This window comes from Durio zibethinus, chromosome 11, assembly GCF_047325235.1.
Source record: "Durio zibethinus cultivar Kanyao isolate XHJ-2024 chromosome 11, ASM4732523v1, whole genome shotgun sequence".
Taxonomy (NCBI): Eukaryota; Viridiplantae; Streptophyta; class Magnoliopsida; order Malvales; family Malvaceae; genus Durio; species Durio zibethinus.
In genome coordinates, this window is record NC_143172.1 from 20635927 (window position 1) to 20660025 (window position 24099).

At 29.6% G+C, this 24099-nt stretch overlaps 1 protein-coding gene across 2 annotated transcripts in view; it reads right to left on the reverse strand.

The window, feature by feature from the left end:
* Positions 1-23036, reverse strand: part of LOC111289544 (putative cyclic nucleotide-gated ion channel 20, chloroplastic) — a 32703-nt gene extending 9667 nt beyond the window's left edge. The window contains exons 1-9 of one of the 2 annotated variants that reach the window (XM_022880667.2): positions 22928-23036; positions 22236-22599; positions 19980-20502; positions 16450-16641; positions 8809-8907; positions 5697-5834; positions 4952-5200; positions 2312-2560; positions 723-868 (exon numbers count right to left, since the gene is read on the reverse strand). In XM_022880667.2, the coding sequence (XP_022736402.1) occupies positions 723-868; positions 2312-2560; positions 4952-5200; positions 5697-5834; positions 8809-8907; positions 16450-16641; positions 19980-20486 (1580 nt within the window). In that variant the 5' untranslated portion in view covers positions 20487-20502; positions 22236-22599; positions 22928-23036. Of the gene's footprint in view, positions 1-722; positions 869-2311; positions 2561-4951; positions 5201-5696; positions 5835-8808; positions 8908-16449; positions 16642-19979; positions 20503-22235; positions 22600-22927 lie in introns of those variants that run through there. The other variant, XM_022880668.2, reaches the window with a different exon arrangement.
* Between the last annotated feature and the right edge of the window lie 1063 nt (positions 23037-24099).

A 24099-nucleotide genomic window follows, 5' to 3' on the forward strand; every position in this document is an offset into this window, starting at 1 on the left:
CTCCCTAACAGTTTCTTGTCTATTGCAATATGAAGATCTATTTAAAAGCCTCTAAAATTTGAAGTTATTAACTGGCACTAGTTAAGCATTTTTGGATTAACAAACAAATCCTAAACTTAATGTCAAGGATTTGTCATAAGGTTGGCATTTCATAACTTCAAAGCAGATCTAGTGGAAACAAATTGCTAAGCAAAATGGTACTCTTTAAACTTCCAAGTAGTTAGATGACTGATTAAAAAACCCTTGAAAAAGGAAAAAAAATGAGTAATTCATGTAGATGTTGCAGACAATAAGAATGTTAAGATAAGTAAAGGCTAAAAATACAAGAATACGAGGAACTCTTGTCTTCATTGATTGATGGTCAATAAATTTAGGACCTTGATCTAAAATAGATTTAGTTTGGCAAATAAAGCTCTTTTTATAGTTTATCATAGAAAGTTGTTGTTTCATTTGATCTCTCTTCTTCAGCTTGAAGTGTTAGGGGTATTTTCTCTCTTCTTCAGATTTTGAGGTAAGGTCTGTGTTTCCAGATTTCTTTTTTTCTATAGTGTTTTCATGGGTTCCACTTTTGGAATCCTTGTAAGAGTAGGATTTGTATGACTCTAACAAGCATGTACCCTTTATATGTTTACTACAGAGCAACTTTATGAGAATTTTAGCAAGAACTCCACTTTCTTTTGGCACGTAAAATGCAATTTGAATAACGTTTTGCAATGTTATACCTTCGTCCAAGTGCCTGGAGAAAGTTCTGCATATTTCCAATCAGAAGAGCAAAAAGCAAGAGGCCCAGTCCAATAATGGCCATGGTAAAAAGAACTTCCCAAACAAAATAGCTTGGAGTTTGATTTCCAGCCAGCGTACTGATTTGCTTCACAACATTAAATTAACCAAAAATTTGTCAATGGGAGGTATTGTTAGTTGATAGAACTGCTCATAGCATTTAATCAAACATACAAGGTATAAAATTCAATATATCAATGAAGAAAGACAAAATTCCATACAAAATAGATTGATGAATTATCTGTTTCACTACCTTGAATTGATTACTTAAAAGGGGAAGATAACATAGTTATGATAGAATTAAGCAAAGAAACAGGCAGAAGATGGGTGAAGTGGGAACTGTGCACGATAATCAGTAGAAAAGGAAATAAATTGATGACAGGGCTACTTTACGTTTAAACAATAACAAGACTATAGGGAAGAGAAAAAATAAAATAAAATTGAATGCAAAAGATAGAATTCTTTAGCAAATAAGTGAGAATGCAAGAAAAGAATAGACAACAAGTACTCTTTGCAGTAGAGAATTTTGGCAAATCAATTGAAGAACATAGTGTATTACTTGCATAGGTGCAGGGAATGTTTGTAGGATTTTGTAGCTTCAGAAGTTACTTAGCAGTATTTCAGTGTAACATTTGCAACAACCCTTCTAAATAGTATTCCATTGAGGTTAAACTTCCCATCCAATTGACTGATGGTTTGCCAGCAAGAACAATGATGCACTTTAACAATGTATAATATTTCAAGGATGAGCTTTAGTGTGGAAATGTTTTACACTTTTTGAAGACAAGATCCATAAGTGAACACACACACTCTCTCTCTCTCTGGGCAAGCACTCACACAAGGAGACATAGAAAGAAAGATCCTCACTAAAGTGTTGGTTAATATCACAAGGGTGAATTAAAGAAAAGAGAGTGCAGAAAGAGTAAAGCAAAGCACTATGAGAATATATGACAGTCTAGACAAACTTTCTAGTACTGAACCTATTATAATTTAATGTGCAAAAAACATGTGCTCATATAAGTTCCAGATGACCCATTAACTTAAGCCTTGGAAATGGCCTTTCATGTATTATCTAAATCATCCCTAGGTTATGTGGCAAGTTTTCTTGGGCTTCACTTTGTTGTTACTTTTGTTACTTGCTTTTTGCTTCCTCAAAATTTGCTAAAAAGCAAAAGCAAATAGTAAACATAAAGAAAGAAAAAAAAAATAGCAAATGGATAAAACATAACATAAATCAAACACAATTGTTTCATATAAAAGTAAAATCATGTTTTTTGGTCATAAAATATGCTTAAATGTTTAATTTTAAACTCTTCAAAGATATTAGTACTTTCTTTTATATTAAAATACACTATTTACTTTTTGCTTCTGAAAGCAAATCTATCTAAATAGAAAAAAGCAAAAGAAACAACCAAATGCTCTTATAATTTATTTAAACTCATTGCAACTAAATTATGCCCAACATATAAAAAAGTACAGAAGTACAACTTAGATAACAGGGAAAAATGATGATATAGGCTGAATGGATTACCTGGAATCCCCAAAACAATGAATACACATATCTGGTAACAATACTCTTTTCTGTTGTTAGATTGACTGCCTGTATATATATTCCATAAGAAAATCCATCTGCTGTAAAACAGGTAGAAGCATTTGCATTGTCCTTCCAATTTGTCCAATTAGGATGAAAAGAAGTATGCCCGGAGCCACAATCTATTAACTCTGTACAATTCTCAAATGATGAATCATGGCAGGCATTTCGAAGACATTGATTAACCCTCTGGTAAAGAGAAAGTCAGAAGGGGGACAAACAAGAAAAAAAGAAATATGATCATCTTTCATGCATTTACTAGTAAAAGCGATTTCAACTTCTATCAATTAATCAGGAAAATCAAGCAAGCAGACCTCAATGAGCACTTCATAATGAAACATCTACATAATGCTGATGGATATGCTTCTACCAAGTTATTTAGTTTAAAAATAAAATTAAAGGCTAGAGGGTCAGAAAGGCCTTCAAACAAAAATTAAATAACCATTCAAGTTACTGTTGTTTTATTGCAATCAATTAAACCCTCAAACATCTATTTTTATCAATTGAGCCCTTATTAGACAAAAATTGTTTAACCATCACTTTAATTTCCATCTAGTGAAGAGCTCAATTGGAGTGAAAATAGATGTTTAAGGGTTTAATTGGGTGAAAATAAATGTTTAAGGGCTCAACTTATCCGAAATAGAAATTCAAGGCTTGATTGATTGAAATAAAATGTCAAGGATTTAAGTGATTATTGAATTTTCATTCGAGAGTGTTTTTTTTTTTTTTTGACCTGTTTGCCGGATAAAAACTTTCCCAAGTAGAAAAGGTATACAGCTATTGTATTCAAAGTTGTCAAAGGTACAAGGTGCACTCAAGGAGGTAGAACCCTTATACCGCCTGACGCACAAGGTGCAAAAAAAAAAAAAAAGCATGAATGAAGTAAGGTGCAATAGGTATGTATATGTGTGTATAGCTATAAAATAATCTGAAGATAAATTATGTTAATAAACTCTTAAAGTGTGGTCCACTTTTATCCTGCAAAACATGCAAAATTTCCTTTTTCCTTTTTTTGTTCGATATTCACCATTTCCTTATGGTCCTAAGTTTGTTATTCAATACTCAAACATTGACAAGTAGAGTTTGCTATTGTCCATTTTTACTATTACATGCAAAGTTCATGAGGAAAGAAAAAAAAAAAACTAAAAGAAATGCAAGAGAACTTCAATCAGGCAAGGTTTGCCTACACCTTACAGAAAAGCATGCCTAGGTACAACAGGAGTGAGCCTGATCAAATGCGCCTTGCCCAAGATGGTTAGGCGCTTTTGTTGTCTAGCACTAAGGCATTGCACATGTAAACAATGATCTTATTGCCTTCCAAATATTTTTAATCCGATGAGGACAAAAATTTGCTGGCAGGCTTTGGATGTACAAGTGAAATAGATATAGAAGTAGACACTCAAATGCTTAGTATATTGAGGAATTGGAAAGAACCACATATTACTAATATGAGCACTAATGTACACAGAATAAAGGACATTTGGTTTATGTTAAACTAATTTCTTGCCGTAATTTGACCCACATGTATGATTTACCTTTAAATTAATTTAGCTGCAAGGGGAGGGAACTGTTATGCAATACTTTTTCAAGTTGAAATAAGTGTATGAACAGTTACATGATATTATGCCTATCACTTTTTGAGTCTATCAGTCTCTTAAAGCTGAACACTTGCATTTGTTGAGACTTGTTTAAAAGTTTTTAGTCATTCTTCCTAAGAGCCTTCCAAACTGACATCAGTTACCATTGTCAGCTATTTGGAGTACTTGTTTACCTAACTTTTGGGAGAGTACAAGAATGACTTGTATTGTAGCAAACTATGAGTATATGGCATATCGGCTCATTTGCTGCATAGGGTAGGATTGTATAAGTTTTCTTCTTATTTTATGCTACATTTTGTCCTTGTCTCATATCCTTTAACAAACAGATCTAAAAGGTAGTTAGACTACTTATTATGGGTTTTGCTAATGAGTACCCTAAGGGCACTTTTTAAGGTTACCATTTTAGGAAAGTATATTTTTCCAATGCATTGAAATTATCATATTATCTATCAACTACTGCATTTAATACAAAGATATTACTATAAATAGTATGTTAACTAACCTTAAAAACTGCCCTTCGAGCACTCTTTAGCAAAACCCAATTATTATATACAGATTTAATCTAGGGAGAAGGAGAGGAAGAGATAGTCCTACTTTGATAAGATTAGGTAAGCTAAGATCAGAGCATTTTGTTATGCTTCGACCAAAATAAGATTAAATAAAGGTAATTTGCTCATCAATTTTGTCACATCTTTTCCAATCCATGTTCCTATGCAGAAAATGCTACCTATACATACCAGATTCAGGGGGAGTGTTAAAGGGTATGCTATGAAACAAGATAATCATCTTTCACAATTCACATTTATTAGTATACAAGGAGACTATCATAGTGTTAGGAAGCTTTTTAGTTCCTTAGCAACTAATTAAGTGCATGCATAATGCAACTGTCTCAGAGATTAACCAAAACACTTCAAGACAATTTCTGAAAGGATAAAAAAAGATCATGAAATGTTTTTAAATGTTAAAAATAACAGTTGCCCACCTGTAACCCAAAGAGGTACCAGCATGACCCAACAAAATGGCCAGACAACATAAAAGTGAGAAGGTTTATGACAAAATTTGCCCATGCCGACTCAAATATAAAGCCACTTGGAGACTGACCAGCAAGGAAAGGTAGAAACCTATACAATCTGGGAAGGTACTGAATAAGAATCGCTGTACGTAAAAGATTTTTTGCATAATTTGCTCCTGATGATCCCAAATTTTTTGGTAGGACCAATGATATCATGATCTGTAATTAAATCAGGGAAACAATTAAAGGCAACAGAAAATAAATTAAAATAAAATTGGATGACTAACATCAATATGAAGAATGCACGATAAGATGAATGCTGAGGTAGAGTGCCAGGTGCAAGTAGACATTTTCTGATAAGCTTTGGTAAACTAGAGATTTTAATCGTAGATGACATGCAGTTTTTGGTTAATAAAGAGACTGAGATGCATAGGAACCAATAAACAAATATTTATGTTACTGAAGTTAAGCTCAAGCTAAAAGAAAAATCCTTAAAGAAAAAATTTGCCAAGTATACCATTATAACTTCGTAAGTGGATTTGCATGAACATGAACAAGGGAAAAAAATATATCAACAAAATGAAGTCAAGCTCAAAGATTCATCTAGCAAAACAGAGACAGTAAAACCAAAATCAATAAACATAAAACAACTATCACAGCTGGAGTGCAAGAAATATGAAGTTGTCACACAACAGGGAAAGCCAGAGTAACTTACTTGAGGAAGTGGGAGCACCACAAACAAGTCAAGAAAAAAGTATCCGCTAAGGTAATTGACAGCAATTTTCTTTGGATGGTCAACTAACTCACCAGCACCAACCACTCTAGATTCAGGAGCTATATAAGCCAACCTGAACTGCAGCAGAAAAAATCAAATGAATATTTGTCAAAGTCGCACAGGAAACGAGGTTTAGCCAGAGGTTATTATAATCAAATATATAGTTGTCTTCCAAATTAATAAAATTTATATGCTTCAATGAGACTTATATGATCTTAACAAGGCACCACATCCATGGTCTGAGAAATAGCGTACTGTGGTGCTCATCTTATTTTTCATGCGAAGCCCTAATTATTCAACATTATTCTTTCTCTTTTTGTTCCAAGAGTCAACATTATTCATTCATAAATATAAGTGAGATTCAGTTTTATTAATTTTCTATGTTGGTGATATGACAATAACAAGAGTACTCTCGGTATTTCCTACAGTAAGAATTATCTTGGTAAAATTTTGAGATGAGTGATATTGATCTATTGCAATATTTTTTGGGTATAGAAGTGGATACTTTGTCTTAGAGATAAGCTTTGTCTCAGAGATAAGCTTTGTCTCAAGATGAAATATGTTTCATATCTTATACCAAAGTTGCTTGACTAATAATAAAACTATCATTAGTGCTCTTAAAATGAATGTTAACAGCTAGTACTACGAATATCGTACTTGAGCAACTTTCAAATGTTTCAAATTAGAAGCACCTTGAACTGATGGATTGCTAGAAATATATGTGCATTCTCCTAGTAACATTTTCTATATGCTCAAGTTGACCACAACTATAATTTAGGCCTATTTTGGGGATTAGGATTGTATCATTGTATATAGAGTTTGTAAACATAGAAATTATAAGCAATTTTTGCTTTAATTTTATCAAATTCAATTTGATTTCTGCACAGAGAAAATTCAATTTAGTTTGGTTCTAATTTTTTGGGCCAAAAGAAGCTTGAAAAAGTGAAATAATGATATAAATTAAAAATAAAAATTTTTTTTGGATTTTGTGGTGTATAATTAATATGTTTGTTTGGGTTATGTCTTTTTTCTTTTATAAAATGGTATGAATTTTAAATTTAAGATGTCATAATTTGCAATTTCACTATAAATTTTGGTTAAAATATGGTTCATTTGATTTTGTAGAAAATGATTTTTGCATTTTTTTTTATTTGATAGAAAATACATTGGTTAACAAAAAATGATGTCATTTTTTGAAATTATCTTCTCTCTTTAAATATGTGAAGACAATTTTCAAAATAAAACTGTTTATGAGTAAAATTATTTATCAAACTTATTAGCAAAGTTATACTCAAACCGAACTTTGGATATGATTTTTTTAAACTCAAGTTTAATTTAACCGACTCAAAATATTATTATATTAATAAAATGTTTTTATTTAATTTTATTAACAAAATTTAAATTATTAAAATTAAAAGTTTTCTAATATTTTATTTTTAAATATTTTTATAGTTCTATTTAAGTCGAATCTTAAAACACAATTTTTTAAATTTGACTTTAATTTGACTAAATCCAAAACATTATTCCGTTAATAAAGAATAATTTATTTAATATTAGTAAAAAAATTTTAAAAATTAAAATATTGATATTAAAAATTTTTATATTATAATTTTAAATATTTCTATTTTACAAATTAGTAAACATAATATTTTAATATTTTAATAATAAATATTATTATATTATTATTTTAATCATAAATATTAATATAGTAAATAATATTTATTATTTTACTAAATAATATTATTTAAAATAATAATACAATTATTTTTATAATATAAATATTTTATCATTTCTTAATTTTTTTAATTTAAAATATGTATTTTTATATTTTGTTCACAAATGTATTTATGTTACTATTTTAATAACTAATATAAATAAATAATAGTTTTATTTTGATTTAATAATACAGACTTTAAATATAAAATATTACTATTTTAGTAGTATAAATATTTTTAATATTTAATAACAAATATTACTATTTTTAATATTATCATATCAATAGAAATAATATTTTAAAAATAGTAATACTATTTTAAATATTTTAAAATATTGATATAGATAATAATAAATAGTTTTCTTAAGTGTTTAATATTCATATAATATTTTACTATTAAATATTATATTAAAATATAATTATTTTTAATATTGATAATTTTAATATATTTTAATAATATATCATGCTCAATATTTTAATAATTATGTCAATATTAGTTGAAAAAACAAATTTCTCAAAAAATAACCAAATAATAAAAAAACATTTTTTCATTACTCATTAGAAAATCTCTAGTTTTTCGATTTGCTTTGTAAGAAACTTTTTTTGACTTGCTTCTTGAGAAAGAAAAAAAAAACCCCACAAATTAAAAGGAAACCAAAGGAAAACTTTTAAGTTTCCCATTTGGTATTTATTTTTTTTCTTTTTTTTATAAAAAATGAATAGAAAGAAAAGGACAAAAAAATGAAAAATGAATAGAAAGCAAAAGGCAAATAGCAAAATTTCTTTAAAACTAAATTATGCATAACAAACATTTTAGGTAAGTGTATCAGAACCATTTTATCATAAGGCTTTTTCATAGTCTATATCCATCCATTTTTGCTCTTAATAAGCTTTTTCTTTCAATCATATGGCATCAAATAAATGGAGCCTTAATGTGATTTCAAAATTTCTTTAAAACTAAATTATGCATAACAAACATTCTAGGTAAGTGTCATAGAACCATTTTATCATAAGGCTTTTTCATAGTCTATATCCATCCAAATTTGCTTTGAATGAGCTTTTTTTTTCAATCATATGGCATCAACAGGTCCTGATTGGCAAATTTCATCCCATTTGTTATCCTATTTTTTGAAACATTGTATAATCTAATAATATTTAAATGAGATGAAATGGTGTCAATCCCTCTACCCATTTTGATTCATTTCCTTTTCTATGATATGTTAGAGTTACTTCGTATCAAAAGTATTCTTATTAACCATTTTAGCATTTTAGAGAGAGAAAGAGAGTAATGCTACAAATGATGATAACATGATTTAAAAAGTTGAAGAAGTCGTATACCTGAAGGAGCATGTTAAGCAGGTAAATAAAATCAGTCACGCTTCTTAAGACCACGAACGTTTTAGTTGTAGGCCAATTAATAACTATGCACTTGTTATCCTGCATCCAAATTAATAGCTTACAACATGATACATAAGAAGCAGCCTTATTCGTAGAAATAGTAAAGTCAAACGTAAAAGTAAAAATTGTAAAACTACAATTTTAGCAAAAGAAAAAACTTTTTGAAAACATAATGTAAATTGCAAATAACTAATTAACTATAGATGGTACAATTTTAAATATTTTGGGAGAAAATAGTTGAGAATTAAATAAAGAGTATCTTGATTGAGATGACGAGCGAGCAATGAAAGGTTAAATTTCAAGAGAAGGCATCATTTGCTCATACTATTAGTGTAAATCTTCATATAATATGCTTTCTAATGTAAAACAAATTTATTTTATATGCAACCTATAAATTTTTAGATAACATGCTTCCAAAACTCAAACCTAGAAAACATACCTAAATCCAATCCAACTTTATTAATGTCAACAACCTGAACCCACAAACCTGAACCTAACCATACCTCCAAAACAACATAGACCCGAAATGATCCAAACTTAAACTGAATATTTACTTCAATTAAAAATAATAAATATAACAAAAAGTATTAATTTACTAATATTTAATAACTTTAAATTATCATTTAAAATCTTCTTTTTTTACTCTAAAATTCTATATAACTTTGGATATTATCCTTATTAAGCATAAGTAAAAAAGAGTTAAAAAACAAATTCTTTTTGTAATTATAATTAAATTCAATTTCTACAATTATACATTATAAATAAAAGTTCTTTTCTCATCTATTTTTTCACTCTTACGAAATAACAGACTAAATAATTAGAATAGATAATAGTTACTTTTAAAACAAAAAGTAGTTCAAAAACTCAAAGAAATAAAGGACAATAATTAAATAAGTTAATTGTGGCACCTATTTTTAAACATTTTACTTTATTTCACCTTGAGAAAATATTAGAAAGAAGTTCAATTGGAAGAGCACTATATTAAATTCTCTTTTTTCGTGTCACTTATAAAAGTTATCATTACATATTTCTTAAATTTTTTCATAATAATCTTAACTCTTAAAAGCAGCTAAAGATAGAATTAAATATTATTTATATAAAAAACTTCAAATAACTTTTTATTTTTTACCTTAGAATAAAAGTCTGACTTCAAGAAACTATTTAACACCACATCTAAATGGTAGAGTTATAGTTAACTTTGCAAGTCATAAGTTGTAACCATATATTGGTGAATCACTACAATAATCAATGTAATGAAAATAAAATCAATCAAAAAATCATTAATAATTTTTCCTCAAGAAACTAGTCAATTTTTTTATATAAAATAATTCTAAATCAAAAAATGAGTTTTAATCCACTTTATTCCTTTTATATGATTTAATATTTTTAAAGCATTAATGTGATATTTGGCTCTTGTATTTTACGAAATTTTCTAACATAGTATTTGTGGGAAAACAATTATTTACAATTGATTATAATTTTGTAATCTGTATGTTTATATTTATATATCTAAAATTAAATATTTATATCCTTAAAATTAAATATTTGTATTCCTAGAATTAAGGAAAAAAAATTAAAATAGATAATACCTCAATTATCGGATCAATTTTAGGAAGATTTAATTTTTTAATTTTCCCACTAGTTAATTATTTATAAACCTAAGGTGCTTGTATAATTCTTAAGAGTAGTTTTTAATATACATTCAGTTTTACTTTTAGTTTTTCACATAATTTTATTTTTTAGTTTTTCAACATGGTATCAAAGTTTTAGACTCTTCTTGGGAAGCAAAATTCTTAGTCTTCATTGCTAATTTCTATTTTAGACTTTCATTATTGAACCCTGTTAAGGCCTTTATAGCCATTTTTTTTTTCTTCTTTAGCCTTCATTGCTAAGAGTCATTTCTGGTTATATCTTATGACTTGTTTCAATTTAAAGAAAGATAACAATGTCAAAAATAACAGAATTTGCTATCACTACTACTTGATTTGAAAAAATGTTAATTAGTAAAACTACCAGAGTACTATAGATATCTCGAAAACAATGAGAGTTAGACATAAAAGAGATTGAAAAGCTAAGAAACATATTGAAAATACTTAAAAAGCCTATTAGAATATGTTCCTTGAGTAAGGTCTAACATTCAAATAAAGTCTCTAATTTTCATGGATTAAATATTTCGGTTAAGTTTATTATGAGTTCTTGGATCATTGACTCAAGAGCCACAAACCATATAACACATTCCTTACAGAAGTTTAATACATTTACCTTGTGTCCTAGTAATAAGAAAATTGTTGTTGTAGATAGTTCACTTACTATAATGGTAGGATTAGGAGATATTCAAATTAATCACTCATTTGTTCTTAAAAATGTTTTTCATGTTCCTCGATTATCTACTAATCTGATATCTATACAAAAACTTATTAAAGACATGAACTGCAAAGTGACTTTTTATCCCTCCTATTGTGATTTTCTAGACTAAAGTTCAGAAAAAAAGATTGAACTTACTAAAGAAAAGGATGGACTACACTATCTTGAGACATCAAACGATACAAGTAATATCAAGAATAATTTACCTTTGTCATTTCTTTCTGAAAAATCTCCCAATAAAGATAAAATTTGGCTTTATCAATTTCATCTTGGACATCCTTCTTTTGAAACTTTGAAAAACGTGTTTTCTTCTTTGTTCAAAGGATTAAATGTTGAAAATTTTTATTGTGATGTTTGTGAACTTGCAAAGCATAAACGTGTGTTTTTTTCAATTAGTAACAAAAGAAGTTCTACTCCTTTTTACTTGATTCATAATGACGTATAGGGTCCTTCTACAATTCCTAGTATTTTTGGTGTAAGGTGGTTTGTTTCTTTCATAGATGATTGTACCAGGGTCTTTTGGATATTTTTACTTAAATCTAAATCAGATATGAATAGTATATTTTTAAGCTTCCAAAACATGATCCAAAATCAATTTGGAGTGAAAATCAAAAGATTTAGGTCTGCTAATGCAAGAGACTATTTCAACTAGAGTCTATCTACCTATTTCCAAAAAGAAAGAATTATACATGAATCATCTTGTGTTAATACTCTACAGTAGAATGAAGTAGTAAAGAGGAAAAACAATCATTAACTAGCCATAACCCAAGCTTTACTTTTTAAAGCAAACGTACCCAAATCCTATTGGGGAGAAGCTATTCTCACTACTACATACATTATAAATACGTTACCTTCAAGGGTTTTGAGATTTAAAACTCCTATGGAACTACTCTCACAATTCTATCCCAACTTTAATACCACAAACAACCTCACACCTAGGATATTTGGTTGTACATCATTTGTTTATATTCACAGCCATAATAGGGGAAAGTTGGATCCTAGAGCAATCAAGTGCATTTTTGTGAGGTAATCATCAACTCATTAAAGGGTATAAGTGCTATTATCCTTCTACCAAAAAGTTCTTTGTGCATGCAAATGTCACTTTTGAAGAAAATAAACCATTTTTTACTCAACCTTATTTTTAGGAGGAGACTTCATTCATTGAAGATAGGGATAACAACTTCTTTTTGCTTGAATTACCCTTCTCTTCAACATTTTCACCCATTAAATATTCTAAGTCTAAACCTGCTATTTGTTTTTCAACATTTTCACAAATTAATTCTTCTGAGTCTAAACCTATTTCTTCTAAGTCCAAGTCAAACACTAAATTTAAGTCTAAACCCATTCCAAATACAGAAGATGTGACAAAGGATAATATTGTTCTTGATTCTACAAAGGAATTATAGGTTTACTCAAGAAAAAAAGTTCCAACTCCTAAACTGATGCAAGTTCAAGAACCTAATCCTAACTATGGAAATGAGGTAACTACATTCTCTAACTCTATTTATCAAAATGAGCATAAATCTCCTAAAACTAAAACTAGTGATTATGATCTACCTATTGCCATTAAGAAATGAACCAAAGAATGTACTACGTATCCACTATAAGCAATCTTTAATTTTGTGTCATTTGAAAAATTATCACCATCCCACAATAATTTCCTTGCGAGCCTAAACACTATTTCTATTCCAACAACATTATCCGAAGCATTATCCAATGAGAAATGGAGGCAAGCCATGAAAATAGAAATAGAGGTTTTAGAGAAAAATAAGACATGAGAACTGGTAGAGTTGCCTAAAAGAAAAAATCCAATTAGGTGTTAATAGGTTTTCATTGTAAAATACAAGGCAGATGATACTATTGAAAGGTATAAGGCCAAGTTGGTCGCTAAGGGTTACACTCAAACTTAAGGGGATTATTAGGAAACTTTTGCTCCAATTGCCAAGATGAATACAATTAGGATTTTATTATTCTTGGCTACAAATTACAATTGGCAACTTCAATAATTTTATGTAAAAAATGCTTTTCTACATGGCGATTTGGAAGAAAAATACATAAAGGTTCCACTGGCATTTGGAGGTCATCTAGAAGCAAACAAAGTATGTAAGCTGAAAAAGGCTTTATATGGCCTTAAACAATCTCCTAAGGCTTGGTTCGGGAGATTTGCCAAAGTGATGCTAGCAATGGGATATAAGCAGAGTCAAGGAGATCACACAGTATTTATCAAGCACTTGGATTCAAGGAAAGTCACAGTTCTATTAGCGTATGTTGATGATATAACTGTAATCGGAGATGATGAAAAAGAGAGAGAATCTCTAAGACAGTGTTTCATTAGAGAATTTGAGATAAAAAAGCTAAGGAGATTGAAGTACTTCCTAGGAATTGAAGTAGCTCACTCACAGTATGACATTTTCATCTCACAACAGAAATATGTGATGGATCTTTTGAAGGAAACTGGGAAGCTCGCATGTAAACCTACAAATACCCTATAAATCCTAATTATAAACTTGGAGAAGATAATGAAGATGCTGTTATAGGTAAAGAGATATACCAAAGATAGTTGGAAAACTCATTTATCTCTCACATACTAGAACTGATATAGCATATACTGTGAGTGTGATAAATTAATGTATGCATAGTCTTAAAAAAGTGTACTTATAGGCTGTTTATCGTATATTACACTATTTGAAGGCCAATCTTGGGAGTTGTATGTTGTTCAAAAGAAATTTGGGGCCAGTTCTAGAGGTATATACAGATGCAAATTATGCAAGTTTGGTAACTGATAAAAGATTCACCTCAGGCTACTGCACTTTCCTAGGTGGTAATCTTGTTACTTGAAGAAGTAAAAAACAGAATGTGGTAGCAAGATCAAGTGCTGAAGCAGAGTTCAGAGCAATGGCTCAAGGAATTTGTGAACTACTATGGTTAAAGATTATCCTAGAAGACTTGAAGATCAAGTGGGATGGATGAATGAGACTTTACTGTGATAACAAGTTTGCAATAAGCATTGCACACCATCCTATGCAACATAACAGAACAAAACACATTGAAGTACATCGGCACTTCATAAAGGAGAAACTAGATAATGGGTTAATTTATACACCGTATGTATCAACCAAGGGTGAACTTGCAGATGTGTTGACTAAAGGTCTCAACAGTGCAACAATTCAAAAAATTATCACCAAGCTGGGAATAGAAAACACTTATTCACCAACTTGAGGGAAAGTGTGGGAAAACAATTATTTATAGCTGGTTGTAATCTTATAATCTATATATTTATATTTGTATCTCTAGAATTAAGTATTTGTATCCCTAGAATCCCTAGAGTTAAGAATTTTTATCCTTATAATTAAGGACCAAAAATTATGATAAACAATCCCCTAATTATAGAATCAGTTTTAGGAAGATTTAGTTTCCTAATTTACCCACTAGTTAGTTGTATATAAATCTAAGGTACTTGTATAATTCTTAATAGCAGTTTTTCAATATACATTTGGCTTTTACTCTTTAGTTTTCTACATAGTTTTATTTTCTAGTTTTTCAACAATACCTCTACTTCTAAAATGTGTGATGTGGTGTCCATACCATCGTTATGTATGTCAATCCAATACTTAGGGCTAACATCCTCAAATGAGGTGGTTGACATGGCCACCATCCAATCAGCTAATGACATGCAGCATATTTTGCCACATCACCTTATCACAATATCAACAAATGTATAGTAAAATGTAAATGAAGCATCTACACGTCATTGATATGGCATCTACATGTCATTGATATGGCATCTATATGGATGCCATATGTCAATTGAAAAATTTTGGGCTGCATTTTGGAGGGACTTTTACTACCCCTTGCAAGGTAAAAGCAAAATAAAATATTAAGAGCTAACCCTAATCTCTCAATATCCTAAAATTCCCAAACTTGAACCTGATTACCCTAGTCTCTAAAAATCAATAATAACCCAAAACCCCCAATTATTTTCATAAACCAAACTCAATTATAACCCAAAACCCCCAATTAGGATAACCACATGTATATTTTACTATGGTTTTTATTGATATTGCGGCAAGATGACATGGAAAAATACGCCATGTGTCATCAATTGATTGGATATATGGCCATGTGAAACATCTCATTTAACGATGTTAGCATCGAGTACTAGATTGACATATGGAAAGATAATACAAGCATCATATTATACGTTTTAGGAGTCGAGGTGTCACATATTTTAGAAGTAGAGATACCACATTGGAAAATTTTGTAAAGTACAATGACTAAATATGACATTAACCTTTTTTGAAAATTTTATTTTTATGATATCAAAAATCAAAATTGAAGTTATGCTACAAGTTGACGAAAATTTTACCATAAATGACTTAATTATAGTTGATAAAATTTGGTTTAATCTAAATAATCTCTCCAAATCCAATTCAATTCAACTTTAGAAATCAACAGCTTGTACCCAAAATAACCTAAATCTGAATGACTTGATTCTAAAATAACCCGAACTGATATGAACCAAATCCAAAGTGACCCAACAACAACAAATTACCCAAATTCCTTTGGCCTGAGGTGACCATCCCACCTAATTGCCACCTGCAAAATATAACATAAAATTTTCATAATATTTGATTCGTTTGCTTTTTTCTCAATTTATTAATCCAAATGCTTTTATCCTGACTTATTACCTTAATTTTTATCACCCACAATCGCTCTTCATGTAATATTAGCACACGTGTACTTCATTTCAATACATGACCCCATTCCCTCACTTAGCACAATAATTAAGCGCCCAAAGCAGAACTCGTTCACCAATTAAAAAGTTTAAAAGGCATTCTTATGGACAAATATAACTGATATCATTTGCCTTTTAAGAACACTTTATATCACTTGTCTTTAACTAACACAAGCACCCTACCTATAAAGAAAGAGGAGAATGGAGTAAATAATACAGCACCATCTAAAAAATTAATACGGCATGCTAAATGTTTAAAGATGAAAAAAAATTCAATATTGCTTAGAATCTACATGCTAAACCAAAGCAAACAATGCAAGCAAACCAAATTGCAGGAAGCAACAATAACCAATCACTAGTCTTAGTTAGTTCCAGTGACTAAGGTTGAATTCCTGATAACCTCAATTACCAAAAAAAGTTCTTTTAATAATATGTGATCGAAATAATTAAGAAAGCAATAAAAAGTAAAAAAAGGAACTGACCTCCTGCACAGACAACAAGAAGAAAAACAATGGGTCTATAAAAACTGCCAGCAAGCATGAAATGACAAAAAATTTGTTCCATTGTTGAACAACTTTAGCATGAGGATTCATAACTCCAGGAGCATAAGAACTCAGAAAAGACATCAATCTCCTAGCCCAACCTTTGGCATCCCCATAGAGAGCATTATGGAACTGCAAACAAACATAAATAACATGATTATACTAGGGTTTGGAGCAAATAATTGGATGTCAGAAAGTCTTGAATGGTTCATGTTTGGATATCATTTTTCTTTCATCTTCAAGCAAAAATCTAAAAGGATTATATCTATACTATTAAAATACAAGATACCATATACAGTACATTTCTCAGTCCTATACGCAAAAAAGAGGCATCATTTGTAAGAGGACTAACCCACAACAAGGGTACTTATATTGAAAGATTTTTATAAGAGTGCAAGTTTGCAACACACACATAGATATATACATATGGGCATCCCTATTTGAAATTTTGGGTCCATTGGCTCAACTAGAGCTTCCGTTTGTCTCAACCAGATCTTCTATAAAATGTGCTTTACACGTAAAGCTTTTCTAAAAGTGTTGTCCAGAGAAGCTAAGATAGTGTTTTGATTAGGTTCATTTCATTTCTTCTAAGAAAAATCAAAAGTTGCTTAAAAAAGTGGTTATTCTTGAGGGAAAAAATGTAATAAGAACAATTGCTTTTAATAATTCACAACCAAGCAAGAATTAAAATGGTATGAGGATTCATATCTATTAAAATGATGAAATTTCCAATTACTGTTTTAAAATTTTTAATAAGGTTATTTAATATAAGCAAAATTGAATTCTTAAATTTAAAATTGGACATTTCTAAACAATAAAGTAATTTGGAAGTCAAAATAAAACTAATAATTCTTTACTATGGAAAAAAGCAGATGGAGTAATGAATCAATAACAAATTCAAATCAACTTTGATAAGATTTATGTTAATTTAATAATAATAAAAAATTAGAAAAGGACAATTTAGCAATATATCAAATTTGATGTCCATTTAAGTCAAAAAAATTGTTTTATCAACATCCAAGCTTAGACCACTACAAAATCATGTATTGCAGTTTATATGACTTTTATTCTTCGTAAATGATACATTTAACCTTTAAAAGGAAGGAGCACTACAAATGGAATATTTTTAAGAAAAGTTTGAAGTATGAATTTAGTCCTCTACTATTTCAACTCAGTAATTTTAGTCCCTCTACTCCAATTTTAATGAATTTAATCCTTACACTTTTATTAAGAGTCAATTTAAGGACAATTGACAATGTTCTACTATTAATTTCAATCATGTAGCCTCTTTGTTAATGACTTGGCACGCCAAATTGATTTTTTCTTACCAGATGGTACACATTAGCACAAAAAACCTTTATTTTTAATAAAAATATACAAAAAGATTGTTTCTTTTAGAATCTAAAAAAAATAAAACCTATTATTTAATTAAAATAAAACATGATTTTTTTTATTGATATGTGCCATGAGGTGAAAAAATTAATCTACCTCATCAATCACGTCATCATCACTTAACGTTAAATTGATTTTTAATAAAGGGGATGGATTAAATCATTAAAATTGAGCGGGGGACTAAAACTACCAAATGAAATAGTAGAGGGACAAAATTCAAACTTTGACCTAAAGTAACGGTAGCAAGAAAACTATTAGCATATTTTATAACTTTTATTGTCATCATAACCCCCAAGGAACTTTTTAGTGTAAGAGATGTTCATACAAGAACCAAACCTAAGGTTTTCACTCAAACCTCACCCTAGCCTACCACTTAAGCCAAACCAATGCGATGACTAACAATTTTTTTTCATTAATGGTCTATGATACATCCCCTCTCTTCAATATTTACAAAATTTTTAGTTGTTTGTCTCTAAAGGCACATCCTGTTAGAATTCTAGGATGTGAGGAGTGTGGTTGATGAAATGGAATGGGAGTAGCTCCCACTAGCAACACAAGACCTCATGGATCTCCATATATAACAAAAAATATTTGAGAACCCAACTATTGAGTTCATATAGTTGTATTAGCTAATTTTGTTTGTTTAATATCATAAGTTCAGCGGTTACCATAAGACCTAATCAAAAAAATGTATAAACAAAGTAACTAAATTATGATAACTTCAAAAGTCTACAAAACAATATGTGGATGAAGGAAGTATTGTTCAATAAAACATGTGGATGAAGTCTTGACCAACAGATTAACTCAAAACTTTTGATACACTTTTAATGAAACAAATATTGATAATTCTTAAAAAATTAATAAATATTGATAACACTTTTAAGAACTTCTAAGTTCTTTGTTTATCACTTTTTTCTCCTCTTGTTTTAAGCAAGTCGGACAAGAATATTCTAAACAAAATAGCATTGGGTGTGATGCAGCCATTTCTTAGCAACATTGCAAATACTATTTTATAATTATCGATAGCCATAGTAACCTCCCCATCACTAAAAAGACCTATGCCAAAAACAATGCCCACTAACTGCAATATAGTAATTAGTTGAGATTTCCCAGTTCTCTTATTACCATAAGGTGTGTACCTTTAAAAATGAATAAGTAACAAATGACTACACCACTCTCAATGAACTGATTTTAGAGGATGCAATTGAAAGTATAGCTGCATTTGTCTAAATAGTAGACAACAACCAAACGAACAAACCTTCACTAAAAATCAAGAATCAAACTTGTTATTGGTATAAAAGCAAAATAAGAATTTTACATCAAGGAGGTAGGATAGTCTCTACAGCAAGCAGCTGCTTATAATTATACATTAAACATGCAAAGGGGAAAAGAAATGGAGTGCTTAAAACTAAAAGATGTGCAACAAATTTAATATATTGATAACACTAATGAAAATATGGAAGAGAAAAAATTCTAGATATAAGTTTGGTGAAGACCACAAACGATATTAATGTAGTACATATCCTACTTTAGCATACTTCACATTCACCCTTCTAGACTGTGAGTTTTTTCTTCTTTTTTTTCTCTCTCTCTAGGTGAAATAAAGTAAAATGTGATAAAAAAAAAGTATGGTCATTTCAATCAAACAACTGCAGCACCAGAGACCATATATTATATGATAACTAGGGAAGTGTATGTGGCGATAACTGCAGGTTTCAAACAAGATTTTCATACAATCAAAAAAAAAGAAGAAATAAAAGGGATCTTCCATCTTGTGCACATCATCTAGTAATTATACCATGCTTGAGAGCCACATTAATCATATTCACTTGTAAAAACTTCATACTATGAGTTCCATAGATGTGCAAACATAGGCAAATTAGCTACTGAGAGCTGATATCCTAGTCAAGGGACAGAAACATCACCAAACAGACCCAAAGACTTAGCAACAAGATAGCTCTCATGAATGAAGCTATGCCCTACAAAGCATATAGGACAATTTAACAAGGAATAAATAGACAATCATCTATGAACATCCGTTGGTACCAACAATACTAGTTCTGAGTGGAGAAAATTACCTTGGTATCAAAAATACTTGAAGCTTTTGAGTTTTTCTGTTGTTCTGCTTTGAAATTGTAATATGTTGGGCAAGTAGTGCAGTAGGGATCATTGCAAATTCCTAGTTGCCCAGACCTCAGTAAATGTTCATTTTTTCCACCATAGCTCTTATCTGACCAATCTTTTTCATCCATTCCATTAAAAGAAGGAAATTTTTCTGCCTTAGATTCCACCATTTTACGGCCTGCTACACTTTGATTTAGATGAAAAGAAGTTTCAGGCTTACGGCTAATATATAGCGGACCACTCATCTGCATAAATGGTATTTTTCTTTCATTCCTCAAGGGGCCAGTATGCCCTACAAGATTAGTATTTTCATAGGATTCTGTGGAGTTCATCGGGATAGAAATTGAAGCACTCCAAGTCCTGGAAAAAATTTTCTGAAATTGAGAATCCTGATTATTTTCTGATGATTGAGGATGAATATCTGACAGCATTGGAACCTCATCTCTATCATAAGATGCCATTTCTCATATATTAGATCTACAAAGGAAATATAAAAAGTTAGATTACTGCACATGCTACTATATATTTAATTAGGATACAAAAAAATAAGGGGAGGGGATAGACAAAAAAAATTAGTCCAGCATTGCAAGATAAAATTCAAGAACATAATGGACAATAACTCATTTCCTAGTCTTCTAGATTGAAATAAAGAAAAGTTCATCTCATTGGCCTGCAACACGTTGATTTATTTATTAAGAGACATCATCCAGATGCTCAGTTATTAAAGAGTAAAATAGAAGCAGGTTAAAATTACAGCGAGGCAATATTGATGGTCGATAAGTTTTTTGTAAAGTACTTTTTAAGTGTGTCAACCAAAATAAATATGTCCTGAAATATGTCATGTTATCACAAGGTTAGAGTGTCTACTTCTTCCAAATAGATATCAGTTCCCTGTCCTCATAACCTCTATATTTTGGTGCATCCAATATTTGTTTTTACACAAAAATGAGTACTTTCATCCTTTTCTCCCCATTTTCCACCTTAGATTTGACAAAGAGATGCTTATAACCTACAACCATCAATTTGGCTATGAAATGCACATTCACATTTTTTATTCATAATGATTGCTGTTACATTCTTATTCATAATGATAAGAAAGATTATTTCTCTCCCAAATCAAACTAGGAAAGAATCTAATAAATAAGTCATCCAGGATTTAGAAATAAGTCATAGAAACTACAATCTCTGAATAGATTTGAACCAGACTATTTGCCTTTGAAATATACAGGCGAATGCAAATAACAATCACTAATTATAGGAAATGGGAGAATAGTCTAATAACTAAATGTAGAGCGTAAAACTAGTGTCCCAACTTCCTGTTATTATCTTTGCAGACATAGATACTTTTGACGTAATAGTTTACACATCAAGAACATATATCAACAACAAACTCCTCTCCATATGCATTTTCCAGTATGCATACACTAGGTCATCAAAGTAGGTTAGCAGCTCTAAGAGGAAGGAAATTCTAATTAAAAAGCCAAAGATAATTCTTTCAAAATTCATTTTTCAGAATGAACTTTCTGTAATTCAGCACTATGCCAAGAGGGAAGCAGCCTCTAGATTTATAAAGGTGATAAAATTATACATACGAGATTTCGCCTGTTTGATCTCACAATTGCCCTTAGATAAACCATAGAGTAGCCACCTTGAATCTTGGGGCTTTCTCTAACTAATCTGATCACATAGCTTTATTATGTAATGTCACTAAGGTCAGACTTTACAAGACTGTTAAGTTCAAGGCCAAAAAAAAATGACTGTTAAGAAGTGATAAAATATTATATTACAGAATTGGGTGAATGATAAATGCATCCAAGCTGCTCAAACCAAAGACGAGCTGGAGCTCAATCAATACCCTAAGTGACATCATTTTTTTGATAAACCAGTTTCAAAGTGAAGCAAATGAAAACCGGATTCAACTTACATACGTTCCATTAGGTTCATGCTTTTGCTTTTTGGTTTTTTTTTCTAATACCAAGTGAAAAAATAAAAAAAATAAAAAAACGAAAACAGGGGTCAAATAGCATATAAAAATGAGAATTTGTCTGTTGGTTGTAAAAGTAAAAGCAATAGGAACAAGGCAGTTATGTTTCATGGTAATCTTCTGAGACTACAATTAGCTTGGCTTAGCATATTTCTATGGCATACACTAATTAACAACAAAAAAGAAGCAACAACCATAATAATAATAATAGAGAAGAGCAAGGAACCTGGTTAAAGCTGAATTGGGCTGTAATGGAGACAGTGCAAGAGAAAAACCAAAATGGAGTAGCAGTTTGATAGCCGAAATGACCTCTGAGCAAGAGAGAGATTCAAAGCACTGAAGCAGAGATTCAAAGCGCTGACTGATGGCCGAGACATGAAGAAGAATTATAAGACTTTGAAAAGTCAATGATGTGTTGTGTAGGAGAAATAATTAATGAGAGAAGAAGAAGTCGCTTGAAGCTAAGAAGTAAGGGATTGGCCCACTTGTTGCAGTTGCTTGGAAAAACATTGGAAAACCGGGAGAGGCCTTGCCGACTCATGTATGTGTTACTTCCCCTTTCCCATTCTCGGCTTTTTCGTTTGCCCTTCCTGTTTAATAATTCGATGCTCATTTTTACAGTGATAAAGAGTTGGATATTTTTAAATAAGATTTTGATTTTAAATTTTATGAATAAAAAAATAAATATTTGAAAAAATTTGTTCTTCTTATAAAATCTTATCTAAATCGATTTCAAAATAATCAAAACTAAAAATAATTATGGAACGTCCAAATGTTCCAGACGAAAAAAAAAAATTCAATGCTCATTTTTCAATTGTTTTTGCTGCTCTCCTTAATCCTAACGCCAACTCAACCTTCAATAATCAATGATTAAATTCAATTCTTAATCCTACTAAAGACGTTTGCCCCCGAACAAACCTCGTTGATAACTGCTCCCTCACATAGACACTCCAGGGTCTGCATCATGTCTTTGTTTCTTTAACTAAAGAAACTTGGTCGAAACCAATGTTGTTACTACGGCATCCACGTTTCGGTTTGTTTTTTAGGATGGTATTGGTATATGTTTGAGTTTGCCAATTGAGTAAAAATATATTTATAAATATATTAATATAGCTATATAAAACAGTTGGAATTAATAGTGGTAAATATAAAATTTTTAAAAATTACTTTTATAACAAGTAATAATTATTGTTAAAATTGATAATGATATTTATTTACTTAATTATTTATTTGATTTATTATTTATGTATTTATTTATTATCTCATTAAGTAAATATAAAATTCAATACAAAATCATATAATAAAGCCAAAAGAAAATTATTAGTTACTTTTATGTTTATATTGTATAAATTTATATTAATGTAAATGTATTCTTGTTTATATATATTATTTCATTTAATTAATTCTATTTTAATTCTATTTATTTATTATTTATTTAATTTTTCTTTTTTAATTTTGTAATAATTCTTTGATCTTTTAAATAATTAACTAGAAAAAGGCCCACATTTTGCCGTGGGTCAAATTTTTTATTTTGCTATCTCGAACATTTTTGCAATATTTATTTAATTAAAAAATAAAAAACAAAAAGTAAAAAAAAAAAAACGGAATGACAAGTAGATATCTCAACTAATTTCTTTTTGACATAAAATTTTTCAATAAAAAAATAGAAAAAAGTGACAAAGAGAGAAATAAAAAAATTTTAAAAATAAGAAAAAATTAAGAGCTCTTAAAGGATGCCAAATTAATACCCTATATTAAGTTTAAACTATTAATTTCTTAAATTAGGATAAAAATAACTTTATTAATGTAATGCATATATATGTATAAAATTAAATGAATAATAAAATATACATACTTTTACATATATCTTGAACTGAGTTAGGATAAAATATGCTAAATACAGATATGTTATGAACTCATTTCTATTTAAAAACTCAACATGTCGTAAGTCAATTCCAATTTTAAAAATCATCACTTATTAAATCAAGATAAATTAAAATCGTTAAATACAAATTATTTTTTATATCTTTATCAATTGATACTTTTCATTGCAAAATTTATATCATTAAAAATTTAAAAAAAATTTAAAA